Here is a 14571-nt window from a genome sequence, read left to right as displayed (position 1 = left end):
AAGGAGACCCTCCTGAGAGGGTCTAGGCTTAAGGGTCCCCCAGGTATCCCACAAAGCAAGTCCCAACCCAGGCCTGGGGAAGGAAGGAGGGAGAGCACTCCACAACACCAACAACCCCAAACCCCGAAGGCGAGAGAAAGCCAAAAGTCTTTATGGGGAAGCGTTTCACAAATGGGGACTCTGGGTCTGTCCATCGCCTTGAATGGGAGCATTCCCGCTGAGTCACCCATGCAGCCTCTGGTGTTGAAACTGGTCCGGTGCCTCGTGCTGATTAATGAACTACAATTCCCCCACCCCTGTGCGCTCTCCCGGCCGGCTGCTGGGAAGAACGAAGAACCTAGTGAACCTGAGAGAAAAACCCTCGGCCGAGGGCCCTCTACTCTCCTCCACCGAGCTGGGCAGTGGGCCTGGGGTGCCCTCTCCCTCCCCCGCCCCAGGGGGCATTGTGAGGCCGTTAGTCACCTGCCCCGACCCCAGCGCCTCACTCAGCCCCAGCTTTTGGAAATGGGGCTGGCGGCGGGACAATAGGCCAGGGGGGCGGTCAGCCCAGACAAAGGGCAGCAGGAAAAACACCATCACTTGCTACGAGGCCAGCTCGCTGGCATTTGGGAGAATGTGTCATTGCGTTTACTCAGGGGGAGGGGGAGGAGAGGGAAGGTTAGAGATGAGGAGTCCGAGGTAGGGTGAGAGCAGGGACCCCGCACCCCGGGTCCACGCCGTCGGAGAAGAACAGGAGAGGGCGGCCCGCTCCCCCCAGCTCGGGGAGTCTGCCGGCGGACTGATGCCCTCCCCGCCCCCTCCCCCAGGAGGCCCAGGGTGGTACCGCCGCAGCCTCGCCTCACCTCACCCCCCCTCGGTGTTGTGGGAGGGAGAGGAGCCCCAGAAGCCCTCCCTTCCCTCCTCCCCCCTCCTCCCCCCACCCCGGGGAGGGCCGCTACAATTTGTGGTTACAGCTTTACACGTCAGAAAAAAAAAAAAAAAAGTTTGCAGAATGTCCCACACCGAAAAAAAAAAAAAAAAACCCGAAACCGAGCGAAAAAAACCTGCGAGTGGGCCTGGCGGATGGGATTATTAAAGCTTCGCCGGAGCCGCGGCTCGCCCTCCCACTCCGCCAGCCTCCGGGAGAGGAGCCGCGCCCGGCCGGCCCGGCCCCCAGCCCCATGGACCTCCGAGCAGGTAGGAGCCTGGCGTCCGAGGCCCCGGCCCCCGCCCCCGCCCGGGAGCCGCGAGATCCGGTTCCCGTGCTCCCCCCCGGGAGCCCCGAGCCGGGGCCGGGCGGGGGAGCCGGCAGCTACCCCCGCCAGCAGGGCTCGGGCCGGGGGTGGGGGGGGGTGGTGGGGGGGGGAGGCACGGCCGGGCGCCCTCGAGAGGGGCCGGGCGGGGACGCGGCATTCCTGAAGTCCGCTCGCCGGGGCCAGGAGGTGGCCGGGAGCGCGGCGGGAGCCCGCGCGACCCGCTGACCCCGGGAGCCGGCGACCTGGAGCCCCGGCGAGGCGGGGTGCCGGGAATCCCGGCGGAAAGAGCCCCGCGCGAAAGTCGGGGAGAGCGAGTCCCAGGCGGGGAGCGGGGCTGCGGGAGGGAGACGCGGCGCGCGGGGAGGCGGGGGCCGGGGAGGAAGAGGGGAGAAGGGCGGGGAGCCCGAGCCCGGGCCGGCGGGAGGCGAGGGGAGGCCGACACCTCGGGCCCGCCGCGCTCCCTCCCCGGCCCGCCGGGGAGGGGAGGGCGGGAAGGAGGGCGGGCGAGAGGAGAGAGGAGGGCGGAGGGCAGAGCCGAGCCCGGTTGGGCCGGGCCGGGCTGCGGGACTCGCGGCTTCCTCGCTGCGCGCTGCGCGGCCGGAGCCCACCATGCTGCCCGCGGCCGGGGAGCCGGCGGCAGGTAGGGCCCGGGCGGCGGGGCGGGCGGCGGCGGCGGCGGCGGCGGCGGCGGCGGCGGCGAGCCCCCACCCCCACCCCCCCACCCCCCACCCCGGCCCGGCCCGCCGTGGCCTGGGAGTGATTAGTGCGGGGGGACGGGCGCAGCCCGGCCGGACCGGGCAGGAGAAAGCCCGTCACCGGCCGGGGAGCGGCGGCGGCGGCGGCCGCTCGGCCCCGGCGGCCCGCGGGAGGGCGGACGGGCAGGGCGGGGAGCTGACGCGCGGGAAAGGGCAGCGGCCCGGCCGAGCCCGGAGCCCGGCGCCCCGGACCCCGCCCCCGCCCCCGCCGCCGGGAAGGGAGCGACCGGGCGGGAGCGGGCCGGGGGCGGGGCCGGGGGCGCCGAGGCCACACAGGGGGAAGGCGCCGCCGCCGCCGCCGCCGCCGCGGGGAGGGGGCCGGGAGCGAGAGGTCACCGCCGAGGGGGAGGGCCAGCGAGCGGCCGCCGCCGCCGAGTTCTCGGGCCGAGCCCCTCGAGGGGAACCCCGGGTTCCCCCCCCCCCCGCCTCGCCAGAGCCCCATCTCTTTCCCCCTTCCTTCCCAGTTACTCCACACTGCGCTCCAGAAGCCCTCCCCACAGACCCCCCAGTCCCAGAGGACCCCGTCCCAGTTTCGTCCGGTGCCCGGCCCGGCCCTCCCCGCTGGGGTAGGAGGGAGCTGCCGGGACGGGAGGGGAAGCTGGAAGTCCCCAGCCTCGGAGAAAGGTTGTGGGTGAGGACGCCGGACCCCACACCTCTGTCAGGCACTCTCTGATCCTGACCTTGACCGGCTGACCTCTATCTCCCGGCTTTCACAACCCCCACAGACCCCCTTTCCGGCTTGGAGCACACACTGCCCTTCCCTGGGGACACAGGGATACATTCCTCCGACAGACCGGACACCCCCCCCACCCCCCACCCCGCAGTTTGGCTCTGGCACCCTCACTGCCCTGAGCCCCGCACTCAACCGGAGGAGGAAACAGGCAGATGGCAGCAACTGTCACCTAGCAGCCCCCCCACCCCCCGTCTCTCTCTCTTCCAGACTGGTCTAATGGCTCCCTCTCCCCTCCACGGAGCCCTGCACTCCTGCCCCGTTCACACTTGTGCACACCACCCAGCCACACCAGCTACTTTATTGGTGACACTTCACATTCCTCCCCACAATCCCACCTGCCTATTCACACCCTGGCTCCTGCCCGCTCCCTCCCAGCCCCTCCCACGCCTCTGAATAACAACACCCTTTCAACCCACACGCTGGCTGGCCGGGACCGTTTCCTTCACTGGGTCCCCCTGCCTGGCTCTCCGCCGGCTGCCTCGCCTAGCTCCCCTGGCTTCATCCTGCGCCCCTTGCGAACAACTGGGGTCCTCTCGGAGCCCGGTCCAGAACCCCCTCACTCGGCGACAGCCCAGCTCCTCTGTCGGCGGGGCAGCTGGCCCACTGGCCTGCTTCCTTCCCTGGGCCTCAGTTTCTTCTTCTGTCATTTGGGCTGGAAGAGAAGGGCAGGGAGGGGGCTGCTGAACATAACAGCAGAGGTGGAACCCCACGCGCTTGGGCTGAGAGGGACCTTAGCGGGCACAGCACAGCCCTCTCCGGCGAGCCCAGTCACGGGCTGTGGCAAAGCTAGGTCTCCGGACTTCTGGGCCTATGCGGACTGGCTCACTAAGCCACTTCTCAGTGGCCTGGGGCACGGGGAACCAAAGAGAGGACGAAGGGGAGAGAGGACGGAGGGAAGGGCAGCCAGCCAGAGGACAAGGAAAGATGGGCTATTTCCGTGGGCCTTTCCCTGAGGAGGCAGGTCAGGAGGAGCCCCTGAGGGTCATTGCCTACAGTCTCAGTGCCTGGATCTCCCACTACGGCGGACACACCACCCCCTAAACCACTTCCTTCCCCCAATTCCCCTCAACACATCCCTCCAAGGTCGCCAGGAATCTGGCCCTGGTCTGGCCTGAGGGCATCCCGGGTGCAGAGTCTCCTGGACAATTGTCTGACTCCCCCTGGCCACCCTGCACGTGTGCCCTGCCGAGCCCCCGACCCTTGCCGGAGGAGTTCAGCCTGGAGGACACAGTCCAGGGATCGAGGGGCAGCTGGCTAAGGACACGTGGACCCTGGTATGCCTGCCCGTGCAGCCGTGTCAGGGTGGCCGTGCGCTTGCGTGGGCTGAGTGTGTGTGTGTGTGTGTGTGTGTGTGTGTGTGTGTGTGTTCATGAGGGGGGCCTAGGTTCCCAGGGCCCAGGGATCTGGATGGAATTAGGGGCCGCTGGGGCGGGGGGCCAAGATGGGGGGGGCGGGGGGGCTCCAGCAGGAAACGTGAGCTGTGAGCTGCACTCATTAGCTCCTCACGTGCTCAGCCGGATTTATAAACACAAGGGAAGCCGGGATGTAAACAACAGTGGGCAGCAGCCAGAGGCAGAGCTGGGGCGGGGGGCTGGGCTGGGGGCCAGGACTGGGGGAGGGGGCCCGGTCCACCTGCACACCAGGAGCCTGGAGAGAAGGATGGGAGAGGGCTCCACGATGCCCACCTAATGCTCCCTCCTGGGGACGCAGGTGAGCCCAAGCCTCACTGAGTTCCGGGGCTCACAACTAAGCCACAGGTGTTCTCTGCCCCAGATGGCCGTCAGTTTGCCGCCTGAGATATGGGGACATCTTGCCCAGAGTGGAAGCCGGAGCCTACAGCCTAGAGCCCTGTCTCCTTTCTCCTTCCTAGCCTCTTCTCCCTCTAGATACCTGAGACCCCTTCCTTCTTACTGGTTCTCTCCATGGGCCGGTCAGTCCGATCTTTCTGCAACTTCCCCTGCCCCCCCCCCCCTCCCCGCCTGCAGTGACACAGTTACCTCAGAACTGAAATATTCCTGGAAACACCGGCCTCGTCTGGTTAATTTCATGAGCCGTTTTTCTGCCCAGATGACTTAGTTCTTGTTTATCCAAAGGCTTCTCCCCCTGCTGTCCCTGTGTAGGGAGCCAGTTCTCCCCAGGGATGTGCCACAGGGCCCAGAAGAGGAGGGGAAAACAAGGCCCAGAGCTGGGTTCCTGACCCGGTGCCCCCCCCGCCCCCCCCCTCCCCACCACCACAGCAGAGGCAAAACTCAGTCCCAGAACTATGGACCGAAAGGCTGACCAAAGCAAGGTCGGGGAAAGAGGTGAGCCCAGCTCCCAATGTGGGCTTCAGCTGGGACCCTCAGCATGCTGCTAACTGTGAGTGGGGCCAGACTCCGTCCCGAAGAAAGCTACCTCAAGCCTGGAAGGGCTGCCGCTCGCCTCAGCAGGTCTCCGCCTCCAAAACACCCCATAGTGTACCCTTAGGATCTTGGAGGTGACTCTGCCAGATATCCAGGCTGAGGGTAGCCCCAGGCTTCGTGCAGAGGAGGGCCTGGAGTTGTCTTGGAATATGAGGAAGAGTAAATAGAAAGGAACACAGAGTCAGCAGGAAAAGGCCGAACGAGGAAAGAAGCACCAGGAGGGAAGCCGCGGGCCGCAGATGCGGACAAGGACAAGGGAGCGGCCATGTGCCTGACACCGCGCTCTGTCCTAACGCACGCACGCACCCGTGCACTCAGACCGAGTCCCTCGTCCCTAAGAGCAGGGTCTCTGAGACCGGTGTTCCCCCCACCCGACCCACTCCCCTGCTCTATCAGTAAACTTGCCAGCCACCACGCATCTTAGTGAGTCTACACTGATGGCCTGGGCCGCTGCGCAAGTCCCCGCCTGACCCCTACACTCTGTGAGAGGCATTCTGTACAGTTTGAGTCTTAAGCCCTCTCCAAAAACTTGACCCAGCATTATGACTAACTCCAAACTCCCCCTAACTCAGTACAAACTGTCAAACCCGTATCCAACTCATTTCTAACTATCACAGCAACATATGTCATGATAGAAATTTGAAAGTCGAAAATAGAAAGTAGAAGAAACGACTCGTGAGCTCAACACCTACCCAAGCTTAAAACCCAGACCAGCCCTACTCTCAGTGACATGCCGTGCATTACCCCATCTGACATCTAAATCAACACATTAATAAACCTTAGCCCCAGCCAACCCTGTGCCTGTCCAAACCTCACCACATCCCCCAGCTAGACTCAAACCTCAACCGCACTCAGTCAGCCAAATCCCAATAAACTAACCTGAAACTTTAAAAGTAACCCAGTCCTTAAACCTAACCTAGCCCCATACCAATTATAGCCTTGCCTGATCCTAACCCTAATTGCCTTTACCCAGTCCCGGTGCCCGCTGACTCCTGGCCTAGTGCTCTTCACCTTGGCCCACACCTAAAAGCTGGGAAAATCATGTTTCCCAACTGCCTCTGGGTATCTCCACATTGTCAACCCCTGGCCTCTGGTATCCCAGGATGTCCAAACTCTCCGGCACCATCAGCTGACAAGCCGAACCCATCAGATACATCATATTCCCCCTCTTTCTCTCTTTCACATCCCCCACCCCGACCCTCTTTACCGTAGGTTCATCAGAAGACCTCACTCGGGTCAAACTTTTCCCCATCCAACCTCCTAGATAAGGACAGGGCAAACCTCCACCCCACAGCTCCACACCCAGGAATCCTGTTCAAGAATGTACCCACCACTGACTGCATGAGCCAGCCCTCTGTCCTTCAGCCTGACCCCCTTCAAGCCTACCCCTTGCCTCCTATGGCTCTCTGTGTGGACTCATCTCAGGGCGGCCTGTCTCGTGCCCTTCCCGGGGCTGCCTGCTGGCAGCTGGCAGAGAGACATGTGCTGTTTCCCACCCCTTGGCTCCCTAAACTGCAGAGGGTCTGGATTCAGAGTCCCTAGGCCTGGTCCCGTCCCTCCACGTACACACACATAGGCATCGGCATACGTATACTGGCTCTTTCTTAGCTGACACACAGATATGCTTTCCGATATATACTGGTAGATACACACACAGAGGCCAAGTTCTCGTCCTCAAACACATACATGCCTCCATACACACACACACACACACACACACACACACACCCAGGCCAGGAACGCTCCCCTCCTCCATCCCCCCTGCCTCCCATCTGGCGGCCCACCCTCACCAACCCTGCGCCCGGCCCAAGGTGGGGACAGACACCTGAGGGGCTGCCAGCTGGGCATCCTCCACTGGGCCTGGGCCCGCCCTCATGTTTCTCGCCCCTCCTGCCCGCAGGGGACTCGTGGGGGATGCTAGCTTGCCTGTGTGCTGTGCTCTGGCACCTCCCTGCAGTGCCAGCCCTCAACCGCACGGGGGACCCAGGGCCTGGCCCCTCCATCCAGAAAACCTACGACCTCACCCGCTACCTGGAACACCAACTCCGCAGCTTGGCTGGGACCTACGTGAGTATCCAGGGCAGCTGAAAGGTCTGGGAATTGGCAAAGAACGAGGAGGGAAGGTGGTGGAAGAGAGACAGAATGGCGGAGGGGTCCCGGTGAGCAGTGGTCACCAGGGGGCCCTTTGGTTGCAAACGGTCCCCGTGTCTGGCCCATCTCCTACCCTTCCCTCTGAGGTGCCCCCCCTCCTTCCCGTCCCCGGCCCCAGGACTAGGCATGTGGGCAGGCCTCGCACCCGCCTTGGCCCACTGCCCCACTGGCTGCCGGCCCAGCCGCCCGCCTCCCCCTGGGGGCCGGGGAAGTCTCTTCTGTTTACACCGTGTTGTGGTGTCTCTTGCACGGGCGGGGCTGGGTGGGGATGGAGGGGCCCCACCTCCCATGCCTGTGTTCCAGCTCGCCTCTGCCCCAGACCTGGGGCCCTGCTGCTCTGGACCCATGGGCCTCCCTTCTGTCTGCCTCTCCCATCCTAGCTGGGCCTCCTAGGGGGGACTTGGGGGAAGGGGGCTGCGGGGAAGATAGGCCAGGAGTGGCAGGAGGTTCAGGGTGTGGAGGGAAGTTGTGCCATGAGGATTTGGGGGCAGTCCAGAGGTGTTCAGAGAGCCCAGGAGAGAAGGAAAGAGGGTCAGAGTCGCCGAGGACCATGGGGAACCGGCCCCCTCTTCCCGTGTTCCTCTTCCACATCCCAGACCCTACTCTGGAGCCAGGGAAAGAAAGGGGAGGAGGGTGGCGGGGGAGCTGGCTCCAGCCCCAGGATACACCGAGGAAATTAGTTTGTCTCTGTGCTTGTCAGCGTGTGAACCTCCCCCTGGGCCCTTGCCTATCCCAGGCCTCGCCCCTCTCTTCTCCCTTTCTCTCCAGCTGAAACGTCCCCCTCAGCCCTTTCCCTGGGCCCCAGGCCTCTCCCTTGAGGGTTGGCAAAGCTCTGTCCTCTGCCCTAGACTGCCTCCTATACCCTTCCTCCTGCCCAGCTCTTGAGACTGCCTCAGTTTCTTCCTTCTGCAGCCCTGCTCCTAGGAGCTCTTCCTCGGGGGGACTCGCTGCTTAGTGAGTCCCATCCGCCCCCTGGCCTTCTGCTGGTGGGACCAAGCGTGTTGGGCGGCAAATGGAGCTCTGATTCCCACGGGCCCCTCTGCCTTCCCACCCGCTTTTCCCTTCCCTGGCCAAAAACCTTTGCCTGACTCTGCTACCCCCTCTAGCTCCCGACCCTTTTTCTCTCCTGGCCTTCCCTGCCAAATTTCTCGAAGGAGTGGTCTACACCCTCTGCCTCCGCTTCCTCTCCACCCACTCACTCCTTAACCCCCTGCAATCTGGCCTCCAGGCCACTGAAACGGCTCTCTCCAAGGTCGGCAGGCACCTCCTTTTCGCCAAACCCAACAGAATTTTCTAAGGCCCGTTCCCCTTGCTCTCTGTTTTGCAGCCACACTGTCGAGTACTCCTGCCTTCTCGAACTCCTCTTCTTGGCTCTGCACTCTTCTGGTCCACCTTCCACCTCTGCGGCCTGGCCACCTGGGTCCTTCCGGCTCCTCTTCCTCTCTGCTCTGCCCCGTGGTGGGCACGCTCCCAAGGCTTGCACACACGGCCGATCGGCACGTCCTCCCCGAGTATCTCCTGCGTGTTTTTCTCTCCCTACACCTCCCATCACCCCCCACTGCCTCAACCGCCACCTCCGTGCAGATGACATCCCCGGAGAAACTTAGGGGAGGCCCTCGCACAGAGAGGCCTAGCGAGGAGATGGGGCCAGTGTCAGGGGACACAGGAAATAGGAGCTTTGGGAGCAGGTTGTCTCCCGGTGGCCCTCCTCCTCCTCCTCCTCCTCCTCTTCCATCGCCCTCTCCTTTCCACAGCTGAACTACCTGGGCCCCCCTTTCAACGAGCCTGACTTCAACCCACCTCGGCTGGGGGCAGAGACTCTGCCCAGGGCCACTGTCAACTTGGATGTGTGGCGGAGCCTCAATGACAAACTGCGGCTGACCCAGAACTATGAGGCCTACAGCCACCTTCTCTGCTACTTGCGTGGCCTCGACCGCCAGGCTGCCACGGCCGAGCTGCGCCGCAGCCTGGCCCACTTCTGCACCAGCCTTCAGGGCCTGCTGGGCAGCATCGCGGGCGTCATGGCAGCTCTGGGCTACCCGCTGCCCCAGCCTCTGCCCGGAGCCGAGCCCACCCGGGCCCCCGGCCCTGCCCACGGCGACTTCCTCCAGAAGATGGACGACTTCTGGCTGCTGAAGGAGCTGCAGACCTGGCTGTGGCGCTCGGCCAAGGACTTCAACCGGCTCAAGAAGAAGACGCAGCCCCCGCCAGCGGCGGTCACCCTGCACCTGGAAGCCCATGGCTTCTGATCTCTGACCTTTACCGCCTCCTCTCTCCTCTCCTCCCTCAAATCCTGCTCCCACTCTGGGAGGGAGAAACCCGTATGCCAACGTCTGTTGAGCCAGGAGGCAGAAGCCGTGGGCCTCTGGCCCTCTCCGGACTTGGAAGAGGGCACGGTCGACAGGGCCTGTCCCCTCCCCGCTTTCCAAAGCCCTGCAGGTCTCTTCCACAGGGAGGAGCGCTCCCGGGGGCAGTGGTTCAAGTTGGTGCGAAGGCTCTCGCGGCTTCCTGCTTCCTGCCCGGCGCTGGCCGGCGCCCACACGGCCCCTCACGCGGCACTTCCAGGAAGCATGCCCGTAGGCAGGGAGGGGGGCCACCGCAGCATGTGCCTTTCTGGGGCGGGGGGCGGGGGGGAGCCCTTTGGCTGCCCCACTCTCCTTGGATGGGCGTCGTTCCCCTATCCCCAAATAGCTCAGTACATCCGATTCAGGAAACACACACGGTGGCAAGTCCAAACGGGAAGAAACGGGATTTAAAAGCGGAAGAGGTGGGATCTGCATTGGAGGTCATACTAAAAGCATAGGGGCAGGGACAGAGCGGACCCACGGCTCACCAAGGCAGTCGGTGGCACAGGACGGCAGCCAAAAGGACCTTGCCTTGCATCTTCTTGCCGGCATCATGGTGCCTCCTCTCCACCCCCTTTCCAGGGTATCTGTGGGTTGCCCAGGCTGGGGAGGGCAACCATAGCCACAGCCACAGGGTTTCCTGAAAGTTTACATTGCAGTAGCATTTCGGGGTGCGGGGGGCAGCTCCCCCAGGCCCTGCCCCCCAGCCTCACCCACTCATGACTCTAAGTTTGTTGTATTAATATTTATTTATTTGGAGATGTTATTTATTAGATGATATTTATTGCAGAATTTCTATTCTTGTATTAACAAATAAAATGCTTGCCCCGGGACTTCATCTCTTTGCTTGGCCTGGTGCTTCCCCTCCTGGGCCCCCGCGTGCCTGGTGGCTTGGAGCCTGGCAGTCCAGGGCAGAGCTCGGAGAGGCAAAGAGCTTGGGGAAGAGGCTCTGCCCTGTCCACGGAGCGCGGTGCCCACAGCACACTCCGTTCCTCCACCCACGGTGCGTCCCTTTAGTCCTTCCAACATCCTCTTGTCTGGCCGCGTGTCTTCCCCCTCCCGGCCTTTGCTCGGCCCGCCTCCCCTCTCTGGATTAAAGGTCTCATAGGTCTCTCTTCCCTGCGAAGCTGTCCACCTGCGCCTCTGGTCAGCCACGCGCGGTCAGCCCTCAGCTTCACCGGGACCCCCACCTGTGGTGGCCCCCGGGGGCCCCCGCAGTGACCCTTCCCTTCCCAATACCCTTCATCTCCTAGGGAGCGTGACTGACTGTGGCCACGTCACAAGTCTCAGGCGTGACTCTACTCCCTTCTTGTAGACTCTTTTCAGTGTAAGACAGCAGGTTGGGGGGGCGGGTGGGTAAGAGAAAAACTCATACTGGTCTGAAAAGCGAATGGGATAGATGTGACTCAGGGATGACCTCAGCTCCAAGCCCAGCCTCACGGCCTCCTAGCTGAGTGACCTTGGACAAATTACTTAAAGCTCTCTATTCTCCGATTTCCCCATCTGTGAAATGGGGATAATTAAATACCCTTCTAAGACTGTTTGAAGGATGAGAGAGACAATAAAGGTAAGGTGCCCGGTCGCAGCCGCAGCCGCAGCCGCAGCGAATAGTGATGTGATCTCCAGTTATTTGTGACAGACTGGCCTGCACTGACACTCTCATGAAGAGCCACTGGGTCAGCTAGGGGGCTAACTGCTCCCAGGTAACACAGAGGTATTTCACCAGGGCCTCCACGAGACAGTGCCCTAAGCACAGGAAGTAACAAATGATGGTGACGTCAATCAGTTGACGAATCTTGCAAAGGTCTGCCCATCACTGCGCCGACTGGAGTAGGAAACCCAGCAGACGTCTGAGACCTGACTTGGCTCCTGCCCTTACGGAGCCTGCGATCTCTCTGGGAAGAGAAGACCAGCCGACCTGAAACTACTGACAGGTGCGTGAGCGTAGGTGCATGAGCTATTGGACTTGCTTGTGGGCGAGCCAGGTCCTGCTGAATGTCCCGGAGTCGCCTGGCCCAAGTTGGAGGGCACATGCCCCCCCAAGGGGTCCGGGCCCTTCAGGCGGACATATCTGCCCAGACCCTGTCTAGATATCCTGCGGGCCTGCTTTCTGCCTAACGAGAGGGAGGAGAGGGCATCCGGGCTGTCTCCACATCGCAGCAAAACCTAGCAGCCTGTAATGTGCAAGGCAGCAAACAAGGGGGCTATGCAGAATACAGGGAGAAGGAAGGTATATCCCATTCCACTGTACTGTGTGTTTCTTAGGGGCAAACTCAGTTTTCCCCACCTCTCTATCCCAGTTCAGGCTCAAGCCCACAGAAGGTGTTCAGTTAGCGTGTCGAACAAAACACTCGAGAGGAGGGACTGGGACTCCCCCCGCCCTCCCTTGCTCCAAATGCTAGAATCCAAGGCAGAATTGGATCAACTGTGGAAAGACACAGGCAAAATACTTGGAAGTCAGGGAAGGAGCGATCGCGTCCCTTCAGCGAGGGTGCTGGTCTGTAAGTCCTCTCGGGGAGGCAGCGGTGTCCGCAGCCACCACTGTCCTTCCAGTGCCCAACACACAGTAGGTGCTTCTGCACAGACTCTCGGGGTCGGGTATGGGCAAGGGCAGGGCAAGGGTCAGTTCAGTGTGTCTGTCTCCCTTGTAAGCAGATAGCATCTCGAGGGCACGTTCCACAATTTATTCATCTTTGCATCCCTCTAGCATTTTAGTACAATGCCCTGCACCGAACTAAAGTACTTGATAATTTATTTATTTTTTTTTTCAACGTTTATTTATTTTTGGGACAGAGAGAGACAGAGCATGAACGGGGGAGGGGCAGAGAGAGGGGGAGACACAGAATGGAAGCAGGCTCCAGGCTCTGAGCCATCAGCCCAGAGCCTGACGCGGGGCTCGAACTCCCGGACCGCGAGATCGTGACCTGGCTGAAGTCGGACGCTTAACCGACTGCGCCACCCAGGCGCCCCAGTACTTGATAATTTAATATAAGCCGATTTAAAGAGTGTCAAGACAATAGTGTATGAGAAGCCAAGAGAAGAGAGTTTTAGGGAGGCAGCTGGTCAACAGTGTCAGATGCCCCAGAAACGCTAAGAGAAGAATTTGGGGGAAACCCGCTGGGAAATTGGGAGGTCACAGGTGACCTTTGCGGGAGCATTTGGGAGGTAGACTCCAACTGTGAGATTAAAGGAGGGGGTGAGAAAGAAGGGAAAGGGGTGAATGTGTTCTCTCAGGCATTTGGTGGCAGGATCAAGGAAGGTTTTTTGTGTGGTTGGTTGGTCTGCTGTTGTTTTTAAACAGAAGAGATGTAAACGCGAAATGGCTGCGGGAGGGGTGGGAGCTGGCGAAGAATGGAGAGGGACAAGCAGAGAAAGGGAATCAAAAGGGCGGCCGGCCAGCCACATGGAGCCAGGTGACACCAGCACACACATCTCTGTCGTGGATTGTGACACCCCCTAGCAAGCCAGGGATGGCAGGAGGAGAGGACGGGGCGAAAAGAGGGCACTTCCCAAGGCCGAGGACTGACAGGGCAGGAATGGCAGAGACTCGAGGGTCAGAGACTCCAGAGAGCTCGAAACGGTGCTTCTGAGTGGCCGGGAGCTGCAGCACACGCGGGGTCTCAGAGCCGGGCCTGCAGCAGATGGAAACAGAGGAGGAGAGCGACCGGGGGAGGGCGGGCAAGCACACAAGTTCGCCCGGCTGAGGACACAGAGGGGGCGTCATCAAGAGTAAGGTGGGGGAGGCGGACACAGGGGACAGCTGAGCCGGAAAGGGCATCTCAGAGTCTGAATTCTTGAACTCTCCCCCAGAGAGCCCCCTACTGATGGTGACTGACGGTGTCGGGGTAGGAGCCCGTCCTTTGGGTTTTGGAGCTTCGGACCGTGAGCAGGTGGCTCTGGGTAAATGACAAGTCATCAGGCTCTTCTATGAGTCCGTTGTTGGTTCTCCACCCACCACTGCTCCGGGACCGGTGGTGAGTCTGTGTCGGTTACTCAGGTTCCACCTCTTAAGTGTGGCCTTAGCGTCGGGGGCCCAGGTACGCAGAGGTCAGCTTAAAACCCTGGACTGCCCGGGGCCTGCGGTGCCATGGGAAGGAGGACATTATCTCTGGAAGTCCTTCTGTCCCGGGAAGGCTAGGGAGAGTAGGAGGGAAGCAGAGAAGCCCTCCTCCCCATCCTCTCCATCCAGACAGCACAGAGCGGATTAGGAAGCTCGGCATCCTCTTGGGCATCTGGAAACGCACCCGTGTGCGCGAGGATGGGCACGAGTTGGCGAACGGTCCCTCGGGAGAGGCAACTTCGGGGGCAGGGGTGGGAGTGGGTGTGGAAGAGGTGGAGGGTGGCCAAAGGCCGGTGACGCCTTGCCAGCTTCCTGCCTTTGCAAAGACCGACCCAACATCCAGGACTCAGGGCCCTCGCGGGATGTGAAGAGACTCATTCAAGTGCTCGTCTCACAGACACGCGCACACATTCGCCCACTCGCCACAGCCACCCCGAATGGGGAAGGGCCAAGGGAGGCCCTTGTTCCCCTTAACCTAGAGGGTAAGGGCCAGTGATCCGGGCCCCTGACTGAGTGCTCTGATGGGTGGTTCCCTCTCAGCTCCCCCTTCTTCTCTGGAGCCACAACTGTCCCTGCCTTTGTCCCTTCAGTTCTTGAGCTCCCTGACTCAGCCTGGTTCCCCAGTTCCCAGCAGTAGACAAAGCCCTTGTCAGCGGGGTGGGGGTGGGGACGATGAGGAAGCAGCTGTGAGCTTTAGAACCAGAGTTCCAGCCCTTCCTCTCAACCTTCAGGGTCTTCCAGCCTCCCTAGTGCAGAGGTCACCTCTAGGCCCCTCCCCAACTTGCCCTGACCTCTGAGGCCTGGCCAACCGGGTGGAAACGAACTAGGACCTTCCTCCCAGCTAGACAAAGTCTGACACCTGGTGGCCAAGGTGAGAAATGGCCAGAAGG

The 14571-nt window shown here is 61.8% G+C and overlaps 1 protein-coding gene across 6 annotated transcripts; it reads left to right on the top strand.

Annotated features, from left to right (window-relative positions):
* The first annotated feature begins 967 nt into the window (after positions 1-967).
* Positions 968-10454, top strand: CLCF1 (cardiotrophin like cytokine factor 1). 6 transcript variants are annotated; one of them, XM_045039598.1, is made up of 4 exons: positions 968-1176; positions 3807-3997; positions 7026-7192; positions 9031-10454. In XM_045039598.1, the coding sequence occupies exons 3-4, from the start codon at positions 7040-7042 to the stop codon at positions 9523-9525; spliced, it is 648 nt and encodes a 215-aa protein (XP_044895533.1). In that variant the 5' UTR covers positions 968-1176; positions 3807-3997; positions 7026-7039; the 3' UTR covers positions 9526-10454. The 6 variants fall into 6 exon arrangements, with proteins under 6 accessions (XP_044895533.1, XP_011285437.1, XP_023095876.1 ...); XM_045039599.1 differs by lacking the exon at positions 968-1176 and adding an exon at positions 1858-1875; XM_011287135.4 differs by lacking the exon at positions 3807-3997 and having other exon boundaries at positions 970-1176.
* Positions 10455-14571: the final 4117 nt, after the last annotated feature.

The sequence above is a fragment of the Felis catus genome, chromosome D1 (genome assembly GCF_018350175.1).
Source record: "Felis catus isolate Fca126 chromosome D1, F.catus_Fca126_mat1.0, whole genome shotgun sequence".
Taxonomy (NCBI): domain Eukaryota; kingdom Metazoa; phylum Chordata; class Mammalia; order Carnivora; family Felidae; genus Felis; species Felis catus.
The sequence above is the reverse complement of the archived record's forward strand: the minus strand, read 5'-3'. Positions and strand labels throughout refer to the sequence as shown.